Raw genomic sequence first — 27,463 nt, 5'->3', positions numbered from 1 at the left:
TATTTTTTGAGACTGGAAATATTTGAAAATCGGTTATTTATCATAGTTCAAATATTTATACTGGTTCTGCATGTACTCCTGACGCTTTTTGACACCTACTTTTTCATTAAAGAATTCTCTATGGAGTTTCTAATTAAGTACGTTTCTACGTACTTGGCTGTGGTCGCTGTAAGTTTTTTTTTAACCATTGAGCAACTATAGACATTAGACATTTTGATGTTAATTTTTATTCATAATTTTATATCTGCTAGGTGACTATAAATTTTGCGGCTCTACTGTCGAAAAGATACGCTGTGAGAAAGTTCGACGAGGTTTTTCGGTGTTATAAAGTCGGTTTCCATAACATTGCACTAAAGGGAAAAGGTAGCATTTTTAGAGAGTCAAGAGATCGCATTTTGAGAGAATCAAAAAATGCAAACAACTTCGTTAAAGCTCATCTGGTGCTTGTTTTGATAACCGGAATTCTTATTATTCCTATTGGTGAAGAAAGAGACACGCACTTGTCAGTGGTACTGTTCGAAAAATACTATCCCTTGTACGTCGTCGAAGGAATTTATTTTCTTTCTTTTCCTATAATTGCCTATGTGTCAGTACGCTTGGCATATAACATTCTGTATTTTGTTTTGCATGCAAAATTTCAAGTGTTTATGTTACTGGATTATATTAAAGGCATAGTCGACGACTACGAAGATATAGACGACAGTAATTTACTCGAATCGGAGGAATGCCAATCCGTCGTTCAAGAAAGATTAAAGGAGATGATCTTGAAGATCAACACGCTGATAAAGTAAGCAACTTTTTTTCTTTTTTTTTTAAATAAGTATTTTTATTGTAGAATGGTAAACATGGGCTGCGACTTGGCAAAACACTTCATACCAACAATGGCCACATCGGGAGTTTTAATGGGACTAAGTGTTATGAGTTTTAGTTATCTAGTATTTTAGCAATTTTTGAACATATAAAAAAATTTTCAATTTAATCTGTTTTAGAGCAAGTTTTTCGGTTACTGGTGTTATTTCCAAAATTTCATATGGGGCCTTACTTCAGTCAGTACTCTAATTATTTACGTTCATTATGGCCAGCAATTAGAAAACGAAGTAAGGTAAACCAAAAAATTTTCCGTGATATAACTTAACAATATTTTTAAGACTAAAGCAATTTCCGATGCCATCTATAATATTCGCTGGCTAAGAATCTGTACTCTTTTGCGGCCGTTATGGCACGATTAAGCGAAGTTCGTCAGACCAAATAGGTATATTTCCATGCGCATTCACATACTTATCGCAAAACATATTTATAAAAAAAGTGTTTAAAGCGCACATTGCAAGCACTTATTTTTTAATAAAAAATTTACACAAATTATAAATCTGCTGCTTCCTTATAGCAGATGTTCAGCTGAAAAAGTCCATCCATCGCGTTGTGTATAATTGACAATTCGGCGTTGTCAGCTGTTATCGATTAAATTTTAAGTTTATTGTAGAAATATTTTACAATGTGTACAAAATATCCAGGTCAACTTGAGGACTTTTTCAATTACGTAAATATCTAATGTTTGCTATCGAGCACATTTTAAAATTGTTATTACATACATGATTATTACATAGTTATTGAGGAGTTAGAATAAAAAACAATAAGTACAAATGCAAAAAATTCAGGCATCCAGTGTGGTTAATTTTCATTTCCGCTAAGAGAATAGTAACTAAGTTCTACAACTCTACTTTAAACATGTTGGTGCACTAGTACATAATTTTAATGGTGAATTATACAGCGAAAAATAGCGAAAGATGTTACTGAAAGCATGGTCAATTGTTTAAAATATGGCCATCCGAGAATTTTAAAATTTTGTGGATAATTGAAATTATATTATTACTTTCCACCGTAGTTAATTATTAGGAAAAGTGATCGTATAGTTTTACTAGAACTTTTTATTAATTTTTGCTGTATAATTCTCCGTCGAATATACGCAGTAGTTTTTTGAATCACCCAGTATACAAACTGTCGAATTTAACCTAATCCTATGTCTTACTATTCCCTTTACCAACAGCGAGAATTAAAAAATTAACCATGTGTACACTAGTTAAAACTGTAACAAAGAGTGGAACCCTAACAATCTCAGAGATCACATTTTCGTAATTCTATGAGAACAGTTTTTCACAGTCTCCTTAGATTTTATAAAGACAGTTCAATTCTTAAAATTTCGATGCTAGGTTGCCACATTGTTCGAATTTTTGTGAACCCTTTCATAACCAAAAAATTTCGAGCAAATTAGAATAACCTGGCAACGGAATTTCAAAAATAAACCGTCTTTGTAAACAAGACTTCAATAAAAATATGTAAACATATATAGGGTGTTTCATTTAAAAAGGCTAAGTTACGCCTTGAAAAACAGAACATTCTGTATAGTTAAAAATAGTTTTAAAGTGTAGTCTTTATAGAACTGTACAACTTTGCTCTTAGACTTTTTTTATTTGTAATAATAATAATCCACTTACAATTTGTAGCATGCACCTACTTAAATACGAAATGTTCTCGATGTCCACACAGTTCTATCTACTTACTGTACTTTTAATACTAATAGTAATAGTAACAGTAGTAACACTAGTAATAACATTAATTTATTTAGGCACCCCTAGTGATAAATTAACTGTTCATCCCGTTCAAGAATTGATAATATTTTTTAGAATCTAGTTAAATATAACTCTGATTTGAAAATTATAGTATACCCAAGGTTCTCCTTAGTTTGTGGTTTAACAACGTTTCAAAATTTTTAACTACATATAGGTTATCATAAAAAAGAAAATTAAAAAAAAATATTTAGAGTTAGTATCAGAATGTATGCAAGAAAGTTTTCTAAAATGTTAATGTTGGTAAGATACTAACACTGACCTTTTGATTACAATACAACTACTGAAGTTAATTTATTCATCCTCTCTAGAAAACTAATGACTTCATCGAAAATATTTATTAAATAAATAATAGGAGTAATTGTTAAGGTAGGTAGGTGGTCGAAGATGTAAGGTTGCTTACGGTTTAGAAACATATTTTTTATTTTATTTGTACGTTTACATTAATTCATAGGTCAGTTTTTTTTATTGATAAGATATAGAAAATGTTTCACTGACGAAGATATAAAGTTAACTTTCGAATGTTAGACAACCATTGGAATATTCTGCACTGATGAGTGATGACTGATGACTTGATGAGACCTAAGAAGGTCGAAACTTAAGTCTACGATTTTCATTGTATCTATATTTTTTGTTTCACTCACTTATTTTCTTGTGTCAACGAAAATTCAAATGATAAATTTACGTTTCAGTTATAAATACAATATAATAGTCCATGTAGCTGATATACTTGTCTTCAATTATGATGCAATTATTAAACACACTTTTACTTAAGCACATTGTTTTCGTTTTCCCTGATCAAAACTCGAAGGAAATAATACATCGATTAGTTATTTTCTTTAAGGCCTCAGTTTAACACATTAGGTTATCTTTTGTTGCTAATGTGTTTTTACAATTGATGACAAACTTGCAGTGCCTTTATTTTCTGAATCTGGAAGCTTCCTAAAATTCAACATATCAAAAATAAACGACTAATGAAAAGTGAATTATAAGTATTTCGTTAATCGTTGCTATTTTTTAAAGCGTTTGCTCAAATAAGTTTCACTGTATTTTATGTAGTAAATATAGTAATAAGAAATCATTTCGATAAAAAGCATATTTCGAAGATAATATCAAGCAGTCTTTTGAACAATAATCAACAGAATTAATTATCTTGAGTGAACCATTTTCATTTCTAAAGTTTCACTTAATGTTTCTTTAAAACGTTCGTTTCTGTAACTTTTGATATCTTTACGCTTTTCGTTCTGTTAGTGTAGCTTTTGACTATGAAATACTTATCCAACTTACTTTTCAGTCTTAGCAAATACAATACTGATCTTCCGTATCGTCCGGATTATAGATTTGTTCTTCGGTGGACTTGGATTTCTTTGCAATTGAAAAATGATTGTTGAAACATTCAGGTAAGTGCAGCTGAATTGTCCACAAGCTAATGCAGATTATTCGTCTGGATGTATAAAGTTATGACAGACAGATAGAAGACAGAAAGACGGAAATGAAACACACCCATAACACTTAGTTTACGGAGTCGTGTATAATGTGACAAAAGAGTAGGAAACTGAAATAAATTGACTGATTCATTAATTTTTTTGACTCATCCTGTATAAGTAAATCTAAAAAATATGAATCATTAAGTTATAAAGTATAGTCTAATCATATTTGGACAAAAGAATGTTCTAAAACATTTTTAAAATAATAACAACGTGTCATTTAATTGGTGCGCCATTTTTTGAACATCCTGTATAGCAGTGCCTCTTTATCAATATTTATTCTGGGTGTGCTACTGTAAAGAGTTACAGAATATCTGCCATTAATTCTCGGCACATAAAAACATGCACTGCAATATATTTAATTATTTAACAATTTATATAAAAAGACTATAGCACGTCTACAAAATAAAGAATTGTCACTTTTTTTAACAGATCAATATTAGGATATTTTCTCCTAGCGCTTAAAATAAAAGTATTTCAAAAATATCCTCTTTATATTCTCTAGGCATAGTACTTGATATTTATAATTCGGAAACCAGCCAATAATGAATATTCAGATATTGAACGCACGAATGTTCACTAAAATTAAACTGTTTATCATGTAAAGCCCCTAAATCCACAGTAGTAGAACTTTTCTGTAAGCTATCATTGTTAATTTTGTAATCAAACTCAGTTTGCTTATTTGTGAAATAAATAATTTTGCAATTTTTCTTATTAAGAGGTAATAAGTTGAAAATCGAGCACTCAAACAGATTACCTATTTACATCTTACTGTAGTAGCAAGGCGTCACCAAAACTATTAATGTCACGACATACCTTGATTTCATTGGCGAAAATGAGGACTTTTGAATGACAAATAATGTCGACAATATCGTTAACAAAAATCAAATAACAGAGGGACTAATGTAAAACCCTGCGTCACTCCAGAAGGTGAAGGGTAGCTGCGGGACTTATATCTGTTTATTCCAACAAAATTGTTTCGCTGCGACAAAAATAAATGTCAAGAAGTTTGATGAGAGAATTAGAGAAATATTCCACAGTTTTTGTACTCCGTAATCCCGTCGAATACGTTTTTTTTTACATTACTACATAATAAAATGAAATGATTTTGAGGATGACAAGAAGATTTACCTACATTTGCTTTTTCTAAACAACTTTTGGTTCAAGATAATTTTATGTCTAATTGGTTTTTAAAATACCGGCTTCGAAAACTGAATCTAGAACAAAGGTACCCATTTGTTGAACAATGAGTACAGTATTTTGTAGAACGCCTCGCAGGTATTTTCAAAATTTTCAAAAAAGGCATACAATACATTCCAATTAGTGCTAACCAGGCCTTATACAATTAGGAATAGTCTGCCTTTTTAAAATTATAAGTTTTTATTTCCCGAGCGTAAGCAAAGGAAGTATTGTAATCGAGTCCGTCGGCCGACTTTTACGTTTTCTCAATCTTTCATTACCCCTACAAGACTAAGAAATAGGTCTCCCGTTTCCGTCTGTCTGTCTTGTGCCCCGTCTGTCCGGATTTTTATTAGACAGATAATCTCCGAAATTACTGGACCGATTGCTACGACACTATATTTAGAATCTTTACTATTATTGAAAAAACCAAGAGCATTAAAGTCACCAATTAAAAGTTGCTATCAAATTTAACAGCGATATTTTCGAAACATAGATCACAAAAGTGAAAGAAGTTGAGCACTCTACACTCGACACATAAAATTGATTACTAACTGCTAAGACTACAAAACGTATTCATTTACCCTCTCCCAAAAAATTCATGACGTCATCTCTATAAATACTCTCTGAATTATGCAAAATTGCATTTTTTTTTTTGTATATTTGCTTATGCAGGTGGCTCAAAGAAATTAATGATTAAATCAATTTATTTTATTGATCAAATCAAGAACGACTCACTCCATTTTCTTCAAAATTCGGGAATACAATACTGTTATTATTGGTATTACACTGCATCAATCCAAGTTGATATAGGTGTACTTGCAAAAATGTTGTTGACGTCATCACAAATTTTTTTAAAATAAAAACTCATTTTAAACATACGCGTAGGACGCTACTTTACATTTACTTTAACATTACACATTTACATGTATTTATTTCAATGTATAGGAATTCTCATTAAAAAAAATAAAATTCACATACAAATTTTATAATTTTTCGCAAATGCTGGATATGTTTCATTGTACTTCAGGGACGAGGGAAGTTCTGTCGAAACAACTTTCGACCAATTTTACCTTTACTTGAACATACATACAATAATTCTTCGGAATATGATGTACTTTCTGGGCAAGGGAAGTTCTGTCGAAATCATTTTCAACCAATTTTTGTATTTTGACACTATTATATAATTGTTCTCTGCGCGAAAAACATGCTTTTGTAATTTAACTATTAATTTGTTACATTATAACCCCATTGCATACATTTATTTGCGTCTTTCTGCAGTTTAAGGCAGTCATAATTTCTTTTAATAGCCCTACATCATTGACAAAAAAATTGGTCTAAAGAGTTTAGACAGTACGTCCCTCGCTGTCGGAAACTTGACGACTGCATGCCTATTGTGTTTTTTTTTTCTCATTACATTTTTGTAATTGGAATTTAAAAAAAATTGTGATGACGTCATCAACATTTTTGCAAGGACACGTATATCAGTTGGGATAGATGTAGTGTAATACTAAGAATAAAATTATTGTATTCCCAAATTTTCGGGAAAATGAATTGGGTCGTTTTGAATATTGATTTCTTATAATCAATAAAATAACGAAACAATTTACTCACGTATACGGCGTCGGTGTGTAATATCTAGAGAGCGGATTTCTGTCGGGCTAGGCAAGGCCAAACTCGGTACGGCTCGTACGGGATGCGAATTCATTGCGGTTGCGGACTGCACTTCGTTTATTTGAGATTAGAATAACGCTGTTTCGTTGCACTCTGCTGTTAATTCCCGTTCTCATTTACTTAGCCGTTTGATTAATAAATCGTTAATTATATTTATGGAATTAGTACCGATTAAACGTGATGTAGCCCGACAAAAATCCGCTGTCTAGTAATATGAAAGGCAACTGAAAATCGTTTATGTATAAACATTATTAATTTAAGATGACAAGCGTAACAGCATACGTGAGAGTCAAACAGAGAAACTGTAAACAAAACGACCATCGGTTTTATTGCTTCGACTTCCGCTTATTACATAAAACATTGGGTTTTATTTTAATTCTTGACGGTGAAATTCACAATTGGTTGATTATAAACATGTCTATTTCACATTCGCGGAACCAAGTGAGGGCATAAAACAAATGCAGGTCTGTAATGTTAAAGTCGGTGTAAATAAGCGTGCTACCCTTATGTTTCAACCGAGTTTTTCCTTTAACAAATTTTGTGTCTACCAAATTGGGTTGGTTGGGGTGTAATACTAATAATAAGTGTTGCCTTTAATTTAATCAATAAAATAAATTGACTTCATTAATTTTTTTGAACCACCTCTTAAGAAAATCTAAAAAATATGAATGGAATGATAAATCACAAGTACAAACTCATCATATTTTTGCATTTTAGATAGGATTTATTCAGCAAAATTTAAGGGTGACGTCATCAATTTTTTTAGGACGGATGAACAAATACATTTTGAACAAAAGTTTACCATGCTTATAATAACTTTAAAATATTCCCAAGATTTCAAAGCATTCGGTTTTGTAATTCCTGAATAAATCGATAAAATAAATTCACGCCTTCATTAATTTTTTTGAGTCACCCTGCATATGCAAATCCAAAAATATGAATGGAATGATAAATCACAAGTACAGACTCATCATATTTTGTACATTTTAGATACGATTTATTCGGCAAACTTTTGAGCTGCCGTCATCAGTTTTTTGTAGAAGATAACCAAATATATTTTGACTAAATATTTATTATGCTCTTTATAACCTTAAAACATCTGCAAGATTTCAAAGCATTCGGTTTTGTAGTTCCTGATTAAATCAATAAAATAAATTTACGCATTCATTAATTTTTTTGAGTCACCCTGTATATGCAAATCGAAAAAATTTGAATGGAATGATAAATCACAAGAAGAGACTCACCATATTTTGTACATTTTAGATAGGATTTATTCAGCAAAATTTTGTGGTGACGTCATAATTTTTTTAGGGGGGACGACCAAATACATTTTGATCAAACATTTACCATGCTTATGATAATTTTAAAATATCTTCAAGATTTCGAAGCATTCGGTTTTGTAGTTCCTGAGTAAATCAGTAAAATAAATTTACGCTTTCATTTATTTTCTTGAATCACTCTGTCTATGCAAATCCAAAAAATATGAATGGAGTGATAGATCACAAGTGCAGACTGATCATATTTTGTACATTTTAGATATGATTTATTCGGCAAATTTTCGGGCTGACGTCATCAAGTTTTTGGAGGGGATAAGCAAATATATTTTGACTAAACATTTATTATGCTCTTTATAACCTTAAAACATCTGCAAGATGTCAGAGCATTCCGTTTTGTAGTTCCTGATTAAATCAATAAAATATATTTACGCATTCATTAATTTTTTTGTGTCACCCTGCATATGCAAATCCAAAAATATGAATGGAATGATAAATCACAAGTACAGACTCATCATATTTTGTACATTTTAGATATGATTTATTCGGCAAACTTTCGAGCTAACGTCATCAAGTTTTTGGAGGGGATAAGCAAATATATTTTGACTAAACATTTATTATGTTCTTTATAACCTTAAAACATCTGCAAGATTTCAAAGCATTCGGTTTTGTAGTTTCTGAGTAAATCAGTAAAATAAATTTACGCATTCATTAATTTTTTTGAGTCACCCTGTATATGCAAATCCAAAAAATATGAACGGAGTGATAGATCACAAGTACAGACTCATCATATTTTGTACATTTTAGATATGATTTATTCCACAAACTTTTGAGCTGACGTCATCAAGTTTTTGCAGGGATAAGCAAATATTTTTTGACTAAAGATTTATGATGCTCTTTATAGCCTTAAAACATCTGCAACATTTCAAATCATTCTGGTTAGCAGATTAAAAATTAAATTTCAAAATGTTGTTTTATAATTTTGATTTTTTTTCCAAAAATCTGGACGTTTCGGGTGAAAAGTCGATTCAGAGTTGTAAACTACATGTGTAGGACTATGTTATTTTATACAATTGAAAACCCATTTACTATGTACAATTTTGAAGTGACGTCATCGCATTAGTGGTGGGGATGATTAGACAAATTTTGGTTAGCGTTTTACCATCTACATGATATTCTTAATATAAGTACAAAATTTCACAACAATCGGTCGAGTACTTTCGGAGATTATCTGTCTAATAAAAATCCGGGACGGCAGACGGACGGACAGACGGACAGACAGACGGAAATGGGAGACCTATTTCTTCGTCTTCTAGGGGTCATGAAAGATCGAGAAAACGTAAAAGTAGAGAGTCGGCCGACGGACTCGATTACAATACTTCCTTTGCTTACGCTCGGGAAGTAAAAATTAAATAAAATTGGTTCTAAAATGGCCCCTTGCGTAACTTCACTGGTTGTTAAGAACTATGAGGATTTATAACCGTTATTCTCTACATATTGTGAACGATCTGTTAGTATAGACCTCAAAAAGCAAATAAAACCATCACATAAACAAATCGGCTGAGCTTATCAAGTGACAAATTATGATCGACTACATTAAATGCTTTCGATAACTCAGTAAAAATTACATCAACTTGAAGATAATCATTGAATTTGTTTAACAACTTTTGGACAAATTCATATAACTTCGTGCAAGAGAGGCTATGTAACCACGTAAGACATCTGCTAAAATACAATGAAAAATGTTTGCGAAATTGTTTCTAATAGCTAGAGGTTGATAATTTGTCGTTTCCTGTGTAAACAGACAATGATGTTTGATTTGGACTCTGGTGTAACTTTAGCTTTTTCCAACAATTAAGAAACATATAACTTCTTACTATAAGGTTGTAAAAATATGGTAGAGACTCATTTAAACAGGATGCAGTCCTTTACAATGAATGGCAGAATATTACCGGGATCTGCAGTAAAGTTAACCTTAATTTGTTTGGCAGCCTTGAACACATCACTACTAGATACCTATTCTAAACAGATGCAACAAGCCAGGAAGCATACAGCCAGGTGTGGTAGGATGTTGATTCTCACAAAACGAATTACTTTTACTATTATCGACGGTTTTACTATTCCCGTCACAGATATTATCACATTTGTTAATACCGCAGTTAGATTTTGACACATAGACACCCTCAAAGTAATTGGCGAAGCCTTTAACAATTTCCGCGGCTGATAAAAGTCTCCGGCTACAGTAAATTATTTAGGTAGCAAAATTAAATGTAATAGGGACATATAATAACTATTTATGTATTAAGGGCTTAATTAGGAAATTATGGCACGAGGGTATGCTTGAAACCCGTGGTGGGCTTTTTTTTACACATAGCAGATGTGATTATATTGAACTTTTAAATTAAGCAGAAAAAACACCTATTAAATCACTTGGACAACATATGTTTTTATTTGAAAAAAAAAAGATCTGCTGCAAAACGTGATTAGCAAAAATTTGCCAAAGCTTCGATTCTTGCTAGGGTAAACAGTTCGACATCCGACTTAGGTAATCTAGCAGCTAGATCCTTCTGGTATAGCTCGGTGTGAGCCCGTCTTTCGTGTTGCCGTACCGCCTGAAAGTTGAAAAAGTTCAGTTTACAGAATTGGCAACGGGTTCGCTTGCTCATTCCACAAGTCCTCTTATGGGTGCCCAAATTCAGGACAGAGGGGAATGATCTCTCGCACTGATCACAGACGTGTGGCGAACTGGTTAAAGATGTAGGGGGGGGGGGGTTGCTAGGCCGACTTGTTGCATGCGGTGAGGGGACGGGATTTGATTTCTCGCCCCCCTTTTTATTATTGATGGGTTTCACCGGCATGCTGTGGCACTTCTATAAAGGGTTCGTATCGAAAGATACTTGTCAAATAACACGAATAAGGGAACAATACGGATATAATACGATAAAACTTATTATAAATAAACTATGGCACGTTAAAATTATAATACAGAAACGAGACAATAATAATACTTAATAAAGAAATTCAATCGTTGCAGGAGCCAATCGACTACACCCGAACAGGAAATAAGGACGAAAATAGGAACGAATAAGAAAGGCGAAGAGCTGTAAGAATCCCTATCCTAAGAAGCACTGGAGGCCGAAGCGGATTGTCCAGATCGTCGTGACGAAAAACGGTGAGTCCGTTCCAGATAATGATGTCATAAAGTGGCTCGCGAGATCGAATAATACACCCTAAAGTTTTTTCGCGGACGAAATCGGTCCAGGGGGCTGAGTTTTGCACTCCTGGACAGGGCGTCGCGGGCGTCGAAGTCGAGATAATGCTATATTCGGACTCCCCAGGCCTCCGGGAGTCCGAATATGTGCCGCGTCGGGGGCTTCGCGACGCTCAAATTTCGTGGGAAGGCCAAATCTGACCTTAAAATTTTGATTTTAGGTTGAGGGGTCCAAGTGTCGCGGGGGTAACGAGAAACCGCAACCAGTACTGCCCGAAGTGGTCCCCACAAGTCCTAGCGTCATGCGATGGAGAGACGCTGAAAAAGAAGGTGAAAATGAGTATCGACGTGACTCGGTAAGTCGCGGAATTATGAAACAGCCCCGGTATTAACACTATCTCCCCGAAACAGATAGGAAATACGAAAAACTTGGCTTCTTATCGAGACTTGGCTGTTATCACCAAGCCCCGTCAAAGAAACGAGCGAAAGAAGCCAATTAATAGGATAATGGAGCCGTACTTTGGAGCCTTTAAAATTGAATAACTCCGGAACCCATGGGCCGATTTACACGAAACAAATTTTAAACGAACACTAGCCACGAGATGCACAGATTGGTACCACAACTGATAAAAACACAACACTTTGAGCGCAGCACTAATACGAATTTAACGGAGCGATGTAAAACACGCCCGTGCACGGCACTTGCTTGAATTTCTTCACGTTGACATTTACTTGCTCATAAAATTATGAGCAAGTAAATGCTGTTACGAAGTAAACCCATACGCTGCCACTGTACGACACCTATAGGTTTTCTAGTATGTACAGGGATGATAGCCAGTCCGGCATTCGAATAAGGAAGTGCCTAGAAGCGGTTCTGCGGAAGTCTCGGTGGCGGGCTCCAAAACAAGCTCGAAGCGGTGACGGCGAACTATCCAGAAGCGACCCTGATTAATATTATCATGGTCTAAGTCACAATTTTTATTAACTAAAAGAAAATAATTTCAAAAATCTGGTAATATTGGCCAATTTTCATTTCTCAAGCATTACATAACCTCAATCTTTATTACTGACCTTGGTCAATAATAACTCCTTCCATTATTAAGACCCACCACTGACCCGGAAATGACCGGCATTTAGGCAAGACTTCTATCATTAGGGGTACTAAGACCAAGTAATGATATGCATTGATTAGATTAACAGAGCAACTTTCGAGATTCTAGAATTACAGCATACAAATTAGTCTGCTATTATTCTCTAATCTCACCCCATCCCCAAAAGTCTAGCGTAACTACCGACCATTTATTAACCTTGGTCAAATTTAATTATCATTATTGACTTTAGTAGAGAATACACAACTCATAGACAAGCATGACAACGGTGCATTTCTACGCCAGTAGTGAAGAAAACCATATTGTGATTCCTAATAGTCAAAGTTTCGAGAAATCCAAATCGAATGTTCATAACATTTAAACTTCTGCACAGAACAGAGATAGTTGTCGGTTATGAAATGACCCAGTTAATTCATTTTATAAATAACGCAAATTTTTTTTGCCTTATGAAAACCAAAAAATAAGTTAGGGCATCAAAAGTTAAGCTTTCGCATGTTCGGATGCTTCAAAATATAAAATTCTGTATATACTTTAATTTAACAGTTTATTATGTTTAACCGAATTATCGATTTTTTCTTAATGCCAACCTTGGCTATAAAGTACGTAACACATCTAACTACAGGTAACTTTGAAGTTTACAGTTTGAACTAAACAGTCTGTGTTTAAACACGCACAAAAAATGTTCAACAAATTTTTTAAAAGTTTTCAACCTCAATCAGGTAAAACCCAATTATTTACTACATGTCGGTATGCTATTGCAAATTAGCTTGAATTCATTTATTTAAGAAGCAACACAACACTTTTATGGTATAAAGAAGTGTATATTTTTAGATGATGTTCTCTCGCTTATTTATTTCTTGGGACTGGAAATATTTGAAAATCGGTTATTTATCATAGTTCAACTATTTATACTGGTTCTGCATGTCCTCCTGACGCTTTTTGACACCTACTTTTTCGTCAAAGAATTCTCTATGGAGTTTCTAATTAAGTACGTTTCAACGTACTTGGCTGTGGTCGCAGTAAGTTTTTTTTACCATTAAGCAACTATAGACATTAGACATTTTTATGTTAATTTTTATTCATAATTTTATATCTGCTAGGTGACTATAAACTTTGCGACTATACTGTGGAAAAGATACGCTGTGAGAAAGTACGCCGAGGTTTTTCAGTGTTATAAAGTCGGTTTCCATAACATTACACTAAAGGCAAAAGGTAGCATTTTTAGAGAGTCAAGAGATCGCATTTTGAGAGAATCAAAAAATGCAAACAACTTCGGTAAAGCTCATCTGGTACTTGTTTTGATAACAGGAATTCTTATTATTCCTATTGGTGAAGAAAGAGACACGCACTTGTCAGTGGTACTGTTCGAAAAATACTATCCCTTATACGTCATAGAAGGAATTTATTTTCTTTCTTTTCCTATAATTGCCTATGTGTCAGTACGCTTGGCATATAAGTAACATTCTGTACTTTGTTTTGCATGCAAAATTTCAAGTGTATATGTTACTGGATTATACTAAAGGCATAGTCGACGACTATGAAGATACAGACGACAGTAATTTACTCGAATCAGAGGAATACCAATCCGTCGTTAAAGAAAGACTAAACGAGATGATCTTGAAGATCAACACGCTCATAAAGTAAGCAACTGTTTTTTTTTTGTTTTTAAATTAAGTATTTTTATTGTAGAATGGTAAACATGGGCAGCGACTTGGCAAAATATTTCATACCAACAATGGCCACATCGGGAGTTTTAATGGGACTAAGTGTTATGAGTTTTAGTTATCTAGTATTTTAGCAATTTTTGAACATTTAAAAAAATTTTCAATTTAATCTGTTTTAGAGCAAGTTTTTCGGTTACTGGTCTTATTTCCAAAATTTTATATGGGGCCTTACTTCAGTCAGTACTCTAATTATTTACGTTCATTGCGGCCAGCAATTAGAAAACGAAGTAAGATAAACCAAAAATTTTACGTGATACAGGGTCATTATAAAATATTGTAGTCGAAGAAGGCCATGATTTTGGTGACATTTTGTGCCGCCTTTTTCAGTTTTGTGGAAAGGATTACACTAATATTGGAATTTTTATTTTTAGCGCCACATTAGTTGACATTAGCGGCTGCACTGTTTCAACGCTTCATCAAATTCTGTCAGATGTCAATAATTTTTTCGTTTGTACTGGTACGTTTTTCCCTCACTTTGTGCGTTAATTGACTTGTCTTGTTTTCATTTTTGCTGTCTTCCCCTTTGTTAGAACTTTAATAAGTGTCTCAAAAAACAGTTTTTATCAAAATTACAGATCATTGTGTAATCTCAGGTAATGAACAGAGAGGAATAACTATGGTCAGTGTTACAAATGATTTTTTTAGTTCTTTGGCGCAATCATCATGCCTATTACCGTAATGGGGTGTTAAATGAGGATGGGGATGGAGTGTACTCTGTGGAGGCGTCTAAAAACGAGTATCTAGTGAAATGTTCTGTTGTCATTGATGAAGAATCTTTGAAGACGCTATATGGCGAATTATGGCCAGATTTAACGACACTGGTAGCATTTCTAAGTGAAAACCGACGGGGAGACCTCAAGTTAGTGAAGACGTTGTTGAAGATTTAAGGATGAGAATGGAACAAAGTCCGAATAAAGCTTTGTCAAAAATCTTTACTGTCCGGAGTACCATACAGCCCATGTCAGAAAATCGTAAAAGAGAAGTTACATATCCATCCATACAAGATTTTGTTGGTTCAAGAGCTGCAACCAGCTGATTTTCCTTGCCGCGTTGGGTAGTGTAGTTGGTTTCAAGCTGATATGGACGATAACGGGATTCTCGATTTGTCGTTCTTTTCTGATGAAGCCTGGTTTCATCTGTTAGGCTATTATGTCAACTGACAGAACTTCAGAATTTGGTGTATAGAAAATACTCACGCTTTTGAAGAAACACCATCACACGCAATGAAGGTTGGTGTGTGGTTAGCAGACGACGATTCATAGGCCTGATACTTTTTCAAGTAAATGAATGTGATCAATAAACAAAATTAGATGTAGAAAGTGTATGTAGGTACTGCAATAAAGTTTTTTATTTTCAGTAACTTTCATTTTTCTTTCGGTGTTAGTTGCATTCTCTTGATTTAAAACTTACTTCAACTTACTGTTTAGTAATAATTGTAATTTTACTATTAGGAAAGTTAAAAATCTTTATTAAACATTCTGTTGTTTCAAGAGATCTCATAATCAGCTACAGAACTCTTAACACTATGCTCCTGAAATTTTATTGGTTTTTTCATCTTTTTTCTTATAGAAATTTTGAAAAATCTTGATATTAGGATGGCCATGTGGGCGTGTTTTGGGTAGAACCTCTTTGACATTCCTGTTATGCAGATCTGGCATGTTTCAGATATCTAGAAACTGCAAAGCTGAAGGTAATGTTTGGACATAGCAGTTTTCACCTATTGTAGGGATGAAGATCAAGGATTTCAGTTGTGTTTTTTCAAGAGAAAAGCACCGGTCACAAACCATGTCTGCACCAATATTTTGACGATTCCTTTCAATTTACAAACAGAACTTTCGCGGGATCACAACTTTGGCAAAATTATTTACTGCAAAAACTCATTAGGTACTCATAGTGTTCGTTAACTGTGATAAGACTTGCTCTGCCATTGTCCATTACGTGATTTTTCACAATTTTTACCTTCAGGGTACCTATAAAAATGTAATTTTTTAAATAATTACCGTGTTCATTGGTTTCGACAAACTTAACCTCACTTTTTGGATTTCATTATTTGAAAAATTATTGCTTCTTTGCAAAACAGACCAGATGATTTATTCTGTTCAACTCCAATCGACTTTCCAAGGTGTAATTCATGACAAAGCCCTTAAACGTTTTTCTGACAATTTACAATTTTTGAAACTGAAATGTATTGCAGTGGCGTTCACAAATGCCCGATAACACTGCAACCCTTAATGCTCTGGCCTGGCGTCTTTTCGTGTCTATTTAAAATGAATTTAAACCGCGAACCGGGCATTTCAATTTTTGACACATCTGACAGATTTGTTTGGACGTTCGTGACATTTCAAAACAGTTCAAATCATTTTGGTGATTAGCGGCACGAGAAAAATTTCATTTGTTTTTCATAGGTGAGTTGACTACAATATTTTATAATGACCCTGTATAATTTAACGATATTTTTAAGACTGAAGCAATTTGCGATGCCATCTATAATATTCGTTGGCTATCATTTAATCTGAGTAACAGGAAAACAATTTTAATATCGCTGATTAATGCACAAAATCCTTTGAAGTTAAGATTTACTGGTGGTATTGCTTGTAATTACGAACTAGGCATGAAGGTAAGGTGTTTGAGGTTTTTTTTTTTGACTAAATCGTATTTACAGATATATAAGAATCTCTACTCTTTTGCGGCCGTTATGGCACGATTAAGCGAAGTTCGTCAGACCAAATAGGTATATTTCCATGCGCATTCACATACTTATCGCAAAACATATTTATAAAAAAAGTGTTTAAAACGCACATTGCAAGCACTTATTTTTTAATAAAAAATTTACACAAATTATAAATCTGCTGCTCGTTTATAGCAGATGTTTAGTTGAAAAAGTCCATCCATCCCGTTGTGTATAATTGACAATTCGGCGTTGTCAGCTGTTATCGATTAAATTTTAACTTTATTGTAGAAATATTTTACAATGTGTACAAAATATTCAGGTCAACTTGAGGACTTTTTCAATTACGTAAATATCTAATATGTTTGCTATCGAGCACATTTTAAAATTGTTATTACCAGTACGCGGGGAATTATCTCACCGGTGCAATCCCCCAGTTGAAGTAAGGTGTGTTTTACGGCGAGCAGCGGGGACGCTTTGAGCTGGTCCACAAGGTCGTAGCCAGTGCGTCGCTACGAGTGTTTACAGCTAGTAAAAAACCACTTCTATATTACTTCAAATAATAATACTGGATCCCCTTTTTAATTTTTCAACCACAGGACCACAGATTTGTGATCTTGAAATGTTATATTATGTTGATATAGTCCAAAAAAAAAATATATTTGTAATCAAACTATCGCCGCGCCAGCACTGGATCTAGCGTATGAGATACAATTCCGCGCGTTGGTTATTACATACACGATTATTACATAGTTATTGAGGAGTTAGAATAAAAAACAATAAGTACAAATGCAAAAAATTCAGACATCCAGTGTGGTTAATTTTCATTTCCGCTAAGAGAATAGTAACTAAATTCTACAACTCTACTTTAAACATGTTGGTACACTAGTACATAATTTTAATGGTGAATTATATAGCAAAAAATAGCGAATATGTTACTGAAAGCATGGTCAATTATTTAAAATATCGGCATCCGAGAATTTTAAAATTTTGTGGATAATTGAAATTATATTATTACTTTCCACCGTAGTTAATTATTAGAAAAAATGATCGTATAGTTTTACTAGAACTTTTTATTAATTTTTGTTGTATAATTCTCTGTTGAATTTACGCAGTACTTTACTGAATCACCCAGTATACAAACTGTCGAATTGAACCTAATCCTATCACATTTTCGTAATTCTATGAGACCAGTTTTTCAGTCTCCTTAGATTTTACAAAGACAGTTCAATTCTTAAAATTTCGATGCTAGGTTGCCACATTGTTCGAATTTTTTGTGAACCCTTTCCTTATAAAAACATTTCGAGCAAATTAGAAGAACCTGGTAACGAAATTTCAAAAATAAACCGTCTTTGTAAAGAAGAGGTCAATAAAAATATGTAAACATATGTAAGGTGTTTCATTTAAAAAGGCTGAGATACGCCTTGAAAAACAGAACATTCCGTATAGTTAAAAATAGTTTTAGAGTCTAGTCCTTATAGAACTGTACAACTTTGTTATATGACTTTTTTCTTAATTCTAATAATAATAATCCACTTAAAATTTGTAGCATGCACCTACTTGAATACGAAATGTTCTCGATGTACACACAGTTCTGTCTACCTACTGTACTTTTACTTTTAATACTTAAGGTAGGTATGCAGTTCAAGATGCAATGTTGCTTACGGTTGAGTAACATATTTTTTATTTTATTTGTACGTTATATATTATATATATTTTCTTTATAATTGAGATCCAATGTATCCTATGCAGACAGAATGTACGTTTAAATTAATTCATAGGTCATTTTTTTTATTGATGAGATATAAAGTTAACTTAGTTAACTTTCAAATGTTAGACAACCATTGAAATATTCTACACTGATGAGTAATCAAAGCTAAGAAGGTCGAAACTTAAGTCTCCAGATTTTCATTGATTCTATATTTTTCATTTTAGTTACTTATTTTCTTGTGTCAACGAAAATTCAAATGATAAATGTACGTTTTAGTCATAAGTACTTAATATAATAGTCCATGTAGCTGACATACTTGTCTTTAATTATGATGCAATTATTAAACACCCTTTTACTTAAGTACATTGTTTTCGTTTTCCCTGATCAAAACTCGAAGGAAATAATACATTACTTATAGTAGCCTAGTTTTTTTCATTCGTTGTTAACGTACCCCTTGTATAATGAGTAATGAGATTATTTTCTTTAAGGCCTCTGTTTAACATATTAGGTTATCTTTTGTTGTTAATGTATCTTTACGATTGATAACAAACTTGCAGTTCCCTTATTTTCTGAATATGGAAGCTTCCCAACATTCAATATATGTATCAAAAATAATCGACTAATGAAAACGTGATTGTATTGGCATTACCCGTTTTTTTAATTGTAAGTATTTCGTTAATCGTTGCTATTTTTTAAAACGTTTGCTCAAAAAAGTTTCACTGTATTTTATGTGACAAACATAGTAAGAAGAAATCATTCACTAAAAAGAATTCATAATATCAAGCAGTCTTTTGAACAATAATCAACAGAATTAACTATCTTGGGTGAACCATTTTCATTTTCTAAAATTTCACTTAATGTCTCTTTAAAACGTTCGTTTCTGTAACTTTTGATATCTTTAAGCTTTCCATTCTGTTAGTAAAGCTTTTGACTATGAAATACTTACCCAATTTACTTAAATTCGCGTTTCACGTCTGGACAAAAGCAAACTTACACCATGCAACCTTAAATTTATTTAATATCGAAGAAATCCACACCCTAGAAGACATAAGTAATGAGCTAAAACAAAAAAAAATGGGAATTTCTTCAATGAGTTGGAGGAAGATCGCATTATCAAGAAAATGTCATTGATTTTGCTAAAAAAATCCAGTATGTATGGCGAAACAGAGAATTTTCTGTTTGAGATTCAAAATATGGTAATTAACAGAAAGAACTACAGAATACATATCATCAAAGATCCAAGAGTCAGAAACGACTGCTGTCAACTTTGTAAAGAAAAACCTGCAAGCTGAATAGGTAGAAATTAGACATGACAAACTAAGTAATACAAAGAATTACTTTGATATTAACCCAAGATACCCATTACACTTATTAGGTACATTCCAACAGTCCTTGAAATCTTCGAAGACAAGTTATACCTGCTGGAATCGTATAATATTTACAGAGTGAAATTAAATATTTCATTTTCATTGACATTGTCTTTTCCAAAATATTTTAATTTTAACTTATAAGGGTTAACATAAAAAGAGAAAATACGCAAAATCAAATCTTATGAGTTTTTGGAATAGCTGGATTTGATGTACTGTACTTTATGGACGAGGGAAGTTCTGACGAAATAGTGTTCGACCAATTTTTCTTTCTTGCTTTGGCAATGTGCTGTGACAAGTTTTCTTTTGCATTTTTATTTTTTACTTTATTTTATTAAGTTTCCCGACAGGTCGAAGGTCCAATTATAGGAAAAGAGGACATAGACAAGACAACACCCAGAGGCAGAGCAGGAACCGAACCCACATCTCAAGGTGTAGTGGGTAAGCAGTTTGTATCTTCGTATTTTACGAAGATAACCAAATTTTATCAACAAATTTTGTCACTGCAGAATACAAATTATTGTATCATTAGAACTTTTAATACGTCAAAAAAAATCTTTTCGTCAACAATTTCTCCATTTTTTATTACTAGTAGCACCTACAGATTTTTACTGGTAACAGATTCAACAAATAAATGAGTACAAACCTAAAAGTAAAAAGATCTGTACCTATTTAAAGTAATTTCGATTAAACAAGTAACCGCATAATGTACTCAAAATTTAAGTTAAACAATTTTAGATAGCTATGCAAACTAACAAATGTAGTTGTTAATGTTTGCAAAATTGTCAAAATATAGTGAAGTAAATTTTCGAATAGAATTAAAATATTTGTGTTAATTCGGTTATAACGTGGGTGTTAACGCATTAAATCATCAAACAAGAAATTTATCGTAAAATCCATCCACGATGTTGAAGTTCTTAATTTTCTCGGTCCTTATTTTAACATCTTTCAGATGCGGTACGAAACTAATTTTTTTTCAACCAAAATGAAACAATATGTTTTAGGTTCCAGCCTATACTGTCAAGTAACCAATCTTGACAAACTGATTAACACCAGAGAAGTCGTTCATTCGGCTCAGAACTGTGACGCCTATCTGAATAACATCATGCCAAAGTTCTTTGAAAATGAAAAACACGAGGAACTGAGGAGTCTTTCAACTTCTGCCAGCTGCTACACTGCGAGGGTGACTACAGGTATTACTAAGTTTTTTTTAATATTCAAAAAGTTTTCATTTTATTTTTGGCTAGATGATCCGTCCACCAACTTCGTGGTGAAGGGCTGTGTGCCAAAAGGAAAATGTGACCAATTCGTGACACCGACTATTAAAAGAGAAGCCAAGGTGCAAGGTGTTACCATCACAAAGCTGAAGTGTGCAGAGTGTGATGGAGAACGTTGTAATGCGTATTGAATTATTTAAAAAAAAACTGTGTTGAGATAAATTTGTATTGGAAATCGATTTTTGTTGTTGAATTATTGTTGTCAATAAAGAGAATTGCTCCTTTTTCCATTTAAGCAAGTGTGATTTTTTTACTAAGAGGGTTAGACTATAAACTATGCACACTACGTTTAAATAATAAAAACTCTGTTTTCAAAAATGGCCAAATGTTGACGCCACTTTTGACAACTTTTGATTTTTTTTGCTTCCTTACAAAAATGAATGTTAAAGAATCGTTCACAAAGCGGAGAAGCTGCTTCCGGAAAAAAAAGTAGAGCCCTATACGAAAAAACAAAGAGTTTGACAATAATTCTAACTCAACCCCCAGCTTTGGTTTTAAAAATTGGTCGAAGTTAATCAAAATTTATTCGTTTTTACCCTCCCAAAAAATTAATGACGTTATATTAAAATTTTGACTCTATACGGTCCACTCATAGTTTTTAGAATTACTGATATAATGTGACTCAAAAATGAATTCCGCTGAAAAAGTAAAAAACTATTGTAATTGATTTAAATTAATATTTTGCGGAAGTTCAAGTCAATATTTTTGCGATAAAACTGGGTTTTTCGATATGAAAAACAAATTTAACATTTAGGTCGATGCATTTAGAAAATCCGGTGACGTTCAGATAACAAATTATGCAAGAGCACCTATAAAAACCCGAGGAAATAAGAACAACATCATACATCTTGTAGGAACTCAAAATGAAGTGCTTCATTGGGACACTTGTGGTTTTCTTGTTGGCGGAGTCTGGTGAGATAAATTCTGTTACTTATTTTTATTAACAAAATAATGAACGTACTGTTTTAGTTTTCAGTTTAAGTTGTTACACGGACGATGGCACAATTCCATTGTCTGTTGTAAGAAGACCTGTCTATTACGAAGAGTGCAACAGTTACTTGGCTAAAGTTGGAAAGAAATATAACTTAGACAACAGTGGTTTAGATTTTGATCTAAGATGTTTTAAAATGGTTGTAACCACAAGTAAGAAAGTACTGTTTTTTGATTCTAAAAGTTATGTTTTACATTTTCTAGACAGACGTGCTACGGACTTTATGGTTAAAGGTTGTGTACCCGAAGGTATGTGCGATATTGTGGTGGCAGCTCTAATTGAAAAAGAACTTGAGAAAAATAGCACAATCTCTGTGCAAAATATGAAATGTGCAGAATGCAAGACCAATGGCTGCAATATCTATTAAACAGTCTATAAGAACAGAACTCTAATAATAATAAGAATGCAACTTTAAAAAGAAACTGATTTCTGTTTAAATATAGTAAAATAAAATATATTGCTGAAGATTTTTCTCTTAATTTTGAAAAAACAGTTAAACGCTATGAAATTATTTAGTGGTAAATTAATTAAACACTTAGATATTGTCGTTTTAATGCATCTATACTTATATACGAGTACATACATATACTTACTTCAGGTTTTTAGATTTGTGCTACTCTACTGATCAAAACGAGTTAAAATATTTTACAACTAACTCACTTAATCCCTAACTTAGAAATTAGAAGAACCTCTTACCAGTATTGAAAATTTTTATAGGTGTATTTAAATTACAATATCATTTTGATTGCAAAGTGAAAAAACGCCAAATGGTTATAAAGATAAATGTTTTAGAAACACAGCTACACAAAATTTCATTAAGTTTTTCTAATTCTTCATTAGATATGCGAAGATAAACTGTATTTTCTAAATATTCTCAATTAATTTTAAAATAGTATCACGTTTTCATAATTAAAAAAAAACTTTATAGTTTGTGAACGTTGTTATCCCAATTCATCGACAATTTTTACTTCCCGATCGTAAACGAAGAAAGTAGTGTAATCGAGTCCATCAACCGACTCTCTACTTTTACATTTTCTCGACCTTTCATGACCCCTAGAGTACGAAGAAATAGGTCTCCTGTTTCCGTCTGTCTGTCTGTCTTGTACGCCGTCTGTCTGTCTGTCTTGTACGCCGTCTGTCCGGATTATTATTAGACAGATAATCTCCGAAACTACTGGACCAATTGCTGCCAAATTTTGTATGTATATTGGGTATAAAATTTGTCCAATCATCCCCATCACTAATGTGATGACATCACTTCAAAATTGTACATAGTAAATGGGCTCTAAATTGTATCAAATAACATAGTCTTACACATGTACTTTATGACTCCGAATTGAGATTTTACCCGAAACGTCCAGATTTTTGGAAAAAAAATTAAACTTAGGAAACAACATTTTGGCATTTAATTCGGAATCTGCAAAACTGAATGCTTTGAAATCTTGCAGAAGGTTTACAATTATGATAAGGCTGATAAGTTTTTATTCAAAATATATTTACTTGTCCCTCCAAAAAATTGGTGACGTCACCTCAAAAGTTTACCGAATAAATCATATCTAAAATGCAGAAACAAAACAAAACAAAATTTGGCAGCAATCGGTCCAGTAGTTTCGGAAATTATCTGTCTAATAAAAATCCGGACAGACGGCGCACAAGACAGACAGACAGACAGACAGACGGAAACGGGAGACTGCTTTTTTCGTAGTAGGGGTCATAAAACGTCGAGAAAACATAAAAGTGACCATTTGTCCTATATATTCGATTACTATACTTTAGCTTTTGTTTGTAGTCAAATTTTGTATGTAAATTACGAATATCTGTTAGATGTTAAACGCTAACTAAACTTTATCTAATCATCCCCGCTAATAATATGATGACACTGATGACGTCACCTTAAAATTGTACATAGTAAATGGGTTTTAAATTGTATAAAATAACATAGTCCTACACGTGTAGTTTATGCATCCGTGTTGAGGTTTTAGCCTAAATGTCCTTATTTTTGGAAAAAAAAATTAAAAATATGTGACATTTTGCAATTTAAATTTGAATCTGCAACACCGAATGCTTGGAAACCTTGCAGACGTTTTAAACTTATCGTAATAAAATATATTTTATTATCCCCTCCAAAAATTTGATGTGTCGACTTGTGATTTATCATTGAATTCATATTTTTAGAACTGCTTATACTTACATAGTGATAAACAAAATGAATGAGTCAGAATCAGAATGAAACAATAAAAATAATTTCCTTTAAACTTTCGAACTGACAAATGAGACAAATGAGTAAAATATTTATTTTTCGTGAACAATAATAGGTAAATCGAACTCATTCTTATATGTAGTCTCAAATTGAAACGTTAACTAACACCAAAAAAAATTATCAAAAAAATTAATCTTTCTCTTGCGTTTTTTCGGTCCGCCTCCAGTTACCGCTTGAAACTTATTAATAATGTTGTTTACCTATATGTGTTTCCCCTAACAAGACACTTCTGAGCAAAAAGTACCATACCTACCTACCTTTTTGTCTACTTTTTCAGTTTCAAATTTTATTTGTTAAAATAACCAACAGATGTCGCAAATTTCACAACCTTCCAGACTTTTCCTTATATTCCAACACCCTTCCATAATTTTTTCTCCAATAATCAAATAGTTGGCGTATGCGCGTTTGACATAACCTAAAATTGCATAAAAGCCGGTAGTAGTTGCTGATTCATTTCCACCACAAAATAACATTCCGTCAAAAGAAAACTCACCAGAAACCATGTCTTTGCTACCTCTTGAAGCTAACCCCGATGTAAGCAATCACAAAAATTTGAATTAAATCCAGCTAATATATTTTTTTTGCAGGTAATGAACAAGGTAATCCACACAAAATTTTACAGAAAAAACAATTTCCCCCTATTGACATATTTAAATCCTTTAAACCTATATCATTTCAGCTCCTTCATTTATTAGGAGTTCCGAAGAAGTGGAGCATTGTCGATGTGTATGGCTTGGACGAAGACGCGCTGGCGTACATTCCTAAACCCGTTTTGGCGTTAATTTTGCTTTGCCCAGGCACTGATCAAGTATTGATTTAATATTTGCACGCGTTGTCATTCAACTGTCATTTTAGTTTCTTCAACATGCCGAACAACAAATTGAAAAATTGAAGGAAGAGGGTCAAGTTTTGGACTCAGACCTCTTTTTCATGAAGCAGTGTGTCACCAATACGTGTGGAACCGTTGCGCTCATTCATTCTGTGGCAAATAACGCAGATAAGTAAGTTTATTTTGCATAAAAAAAAAATCACAAAAATTTGTCATAATTTTTTATTTTTTTTTTTGGATTTTCTAAATTATTTTTCACAATTTGTGCTTGATCTTTAAATTCATCTCATTGATTGCCCCCTTATTAGTATCTGAAAATTATACACAAAAGTCTATATAGGGTGTTTCATTTACAAATTGCTAAGGTCTGCAACGTCAGTAAATAATTGTATGACAAACAGTACAATTGGACATCAAAAATGTTTTTCTTCAGTAACTACGAATTTATAAATGCCGTATACAAAAAAATGTAGAAGTAAACTGTCTAAAATCCTTCAAAAATTTTTGAAAACGTTAAAACATTTGAATTTCGGAAAATTCGTCAAAATCAACGTTTTTAGTAATTGGGGTGTGGTTTTATCCATAAGTCATTATTTTTCAGAAAACAATCATGTTGTGAGAGTAAGTTGTATTGTTATACCTATAGTTAAGACTTATTTAAGTTTTGAGCTGGTTCACTTTTAAGTACAACAAAATGTTTAATTAAATTTGAAGCTAATGCAATTGATCTCATGGTATCAAAAAAATCTATTACAGATCGTTGCGTTTGTTCTAAATTTGGCTTAAAATCTTCTGAAACCTGTTTTTGAGTTTTTTTATTTCAATATTTTTAAAACAGTCCTTTCAAATACATATGAATAATATTTCATCATCTCATGTTGTACAGTACAGTACTATTCAAAAGCAAATCTTTTATTCTTATGTATGAACATTTAATCTATACATAGAGTTGGCCTTGAAGATGGACCGTTTAAAAAACTCCTAAACGACATCAAGGATTTGACCCCAGAAGAAAAAGGGGAAAAGCTGTTCAAGTCTGAACATGAGGCCTTCAATTTACTGAGTACTCATCAAGAACTGGCCCTGGAAGGGCAAACTGAGGTTAATTTTGTCTTGTTATCTCAACGTGTGGGGTAAATCGAATTACTTTTGTACCAGGTGAATCCCAACGACCAAGCCAAAAACCACTTCTTTGCCCTTGTTGAAAAAGCCGGTCATTTGTACGAATTGAACGGATCCAAAGAATTTCCTATCAATCATGGATCTACAACACCTGAAAGCTTTTTGGAGGTAAGACGATTTTTTTTCTACGAGTTTAAAACGGCAACATTTTGTTTTTTTTTTTTAAGGATGCCGCCAAGGTTTGCCGTGAGTTCATAGCAAGAGATGCAGAAGATGTAAACTTCACTGTTCTGGCTTTGGCTGCGGCCGAAAACTAAATTATCACGCATTTTCTTTGTTACTATTCTTGGTCTTATATCAGACTGAAATTTTTGTTATTTTTTCATAGTAATTGTGAAAGCTTTGGGCTTGATGGACCAAATATCAGATGATAGTACTAGCTGCAATTACAAAAATGTGATGTGATGTAATCAATAATACTCTTAGCATGGCTTTAAATGTGCCTTGCTTTTATGTGATATTTCCACTTGCTCGCACAAAATTTTTACGTGTAGCACTTTAGAAATAAAATGTAGCATAAAACGATTTTTTATTTTGTAATAATCAAGCTCTTAAAACTAGCTCTGCGCATCCACGATATTTTTTGTAAGTACATTACTTTGTACCCTGTTTACACAATACATTAACTTACCGTTTATTTAAAATGGAACTTTATCTAACCCTTAAACACTAAACTCATTTTATTTTCCACTAGCAACTCGGCCCGGCTTCGCATGGATAACACGTAATGAAGTTGTATTTGTGTATTATTAAACTAATTTCATTATTACCTACCCGAAAAATATTACAAACACTGTTTACTCAGTTCCATGAACTGAAATAAGTCAATTAACTTCTAAAATTACTTAAGAGAAAGTACGTAATTAATAAAACTTATTTACGAAACACATTTTTAA

The 27,463-nt window shown here is 32.8% G+C and overlaps 4 protein-coding genes and 2 long non-coding RNA genes across 7 annotated transcripts in view; 5 read left to right on the top strand and 1 right to left on the bottom strand.

The window, feature by feature from the left end:
* Nucleotides 1-11,986, top strand: part of LOC135137245 (uncharacterized) — a 66,287-nt gene extending 54,301 nt beyond the window's left edge. The window contains exons 3-5 of the long non-coding RNA XR_010281786.1: nucleotides 11,273-11,410; nucleotides 11,671-11,805; nucleotides 11,861-11,986. This is a non-coding gene — a long non-coding RNA (uncharacterized LOC135137245). The remainder of the gene's footprint in view (nucleotides 1-11,272; nucleotides 11,411-11,670; nucleotides 11,806-11,860) is intronic.
* A 1,488-nt stretch (nucleotides 11,987-13,474) lies between these two features.
* LOC135137666 (uncharacterized) lies at nucleotides 13,475-17,080 on the top strand. The gene is made up of 6 exons (XM_064067385.1): nucleotides 13,475-13,577; nucleotides 13,659-14,198; nucleotides 14,248-14,347; nucleotides 14,402-14,509; nucleotides 16,744-16,899; nucleotides 16,945-17,080. The coding sequence occupies exons 2-6, from the start codon at nucleotides 13,990-13,992 to the stop codon at nucleotides 17,011-17,013; spliced, it is 642 nt and encodes a 213-aa protein (XP_063923455.1). The 5' UTR covers nucleotides 13,475-13,577; nucleotides 13,659-13,989; the 3' UTR covers nucleotides 17,014-17,080.
* LOC135137667 (uncharacterized) lies at nucleotides 15,590-16,696 on the bottom strand. 2 transcript variants are annotated; one of them, XR_010281897.1, is made up of 3 exons: nucleotides 16,311-16,696; nucleotides 15,703-16,252; nucleotides 15,590-15,614 (listed from the first exon to the last, which is right to left on the bottom strand). It is a non-coding gene; the product is annotated as an uncharacterized LOC135137667 (long non-coding RNA). The 2 variants fall into 2 exon arrangements; XR_010281898.1 differs by having other exon boundaries at nucleotides 16,316-16,696.
* A 3,719-nt stretch (nucleotides 17,081-20,799) lies between the features above and the next one.
* Nucleotides 20,800-21,540, top strand: LOC135137670 (uncharacterized). The gene is made up of 3 exons (XM_064067387.1): nucleotides 20,800-20,985; nucleotides 21,033-21,221; nucleotides 21,276-21,540. Exons 1-3 carry the CDS (start codon nucleotides 20,934-20,936, stop codon nucleotides 21,434-21,436), a joined length of 402 nt encoding a protein of 133 aa, XP_063923457.1. The 5' UTR covers nucleotides 20,800-20,933; the 3' UTR covers nucleotides 21,437-21,540.
* A 623-nt stretch (nucleotides 21,541-22,163) lies between these two features.
* Nucleotides 22,164-22,753, top strand: LOC135137671 (uncharacterized). Its single transcript, XM_064067388.1, has 3 exons — nucleotides 22,164-22,217; nucleotides 22,275-22,448; nucleotides 22,500-22,753. Exons 1-3 carry the CDS (start codon nucleotides 22,169-22,171, stop codon nucleotides 22,661-22,663), a joined length of 387 nt encoding a protein of 128 aa, XP_063923458.1. The 5' UTR covers nucleotides 22,164-22,168; the 3' UTR covers nucleotides 22,664-22,753.
* A 2,304-nt stretch (nucleotides 22,754-25,057) lies between these two features.
* LOC135137349 (ubiquitin carboxyl-terminal hydrolase-like) lies at nucleotides 25,058-27,092 on the top strand. Its single transcript, XM_064066972.1, has 7 exons — nucleotides 25,058-25,090; nucleotides 25,144-25,155; nucleotides 25,236-25,364; nucleotides 25,412-25,557; nucleotides 26,333-26,486; nucleotides 26,544-26,675; nucleotides 26,735-27,092. The coding sequence occupies exons 1-7, from the start codon at nucleotides 25,058-25,060 to the stop codon at nucleotides 26,822-26,824; spliced, it is 696 nt and encodes a 231-aa protein (XP_063923042.1). The 3' UTR covers nucleotides 26,825-27,092.
* Nucleotides 27,093-27,463: the final 371 nt, after the last annotated feature.

Source organism: Zophobas morio, unplaced genomic scaffold, assembly GCF_036711695.1.
Source record: "Zophobas morio isolate AGI-343-1 ecotype UQ-CSIRO unplaced genomic scaffold, CSIRO_AGI_Zmor_V1 ptg000029l, whole genome shotgun sequence".
NCBI lineage: Eukaryota > Metazoa > Arthropoda > Insecta > Coleoptera > Tenebrionidae > Zophobas > Zophobas morio.
Note: the sequence above shows the minus strand (reverse complement) of the source record. Positions and strands in the feature narration are given on the sequence as shown.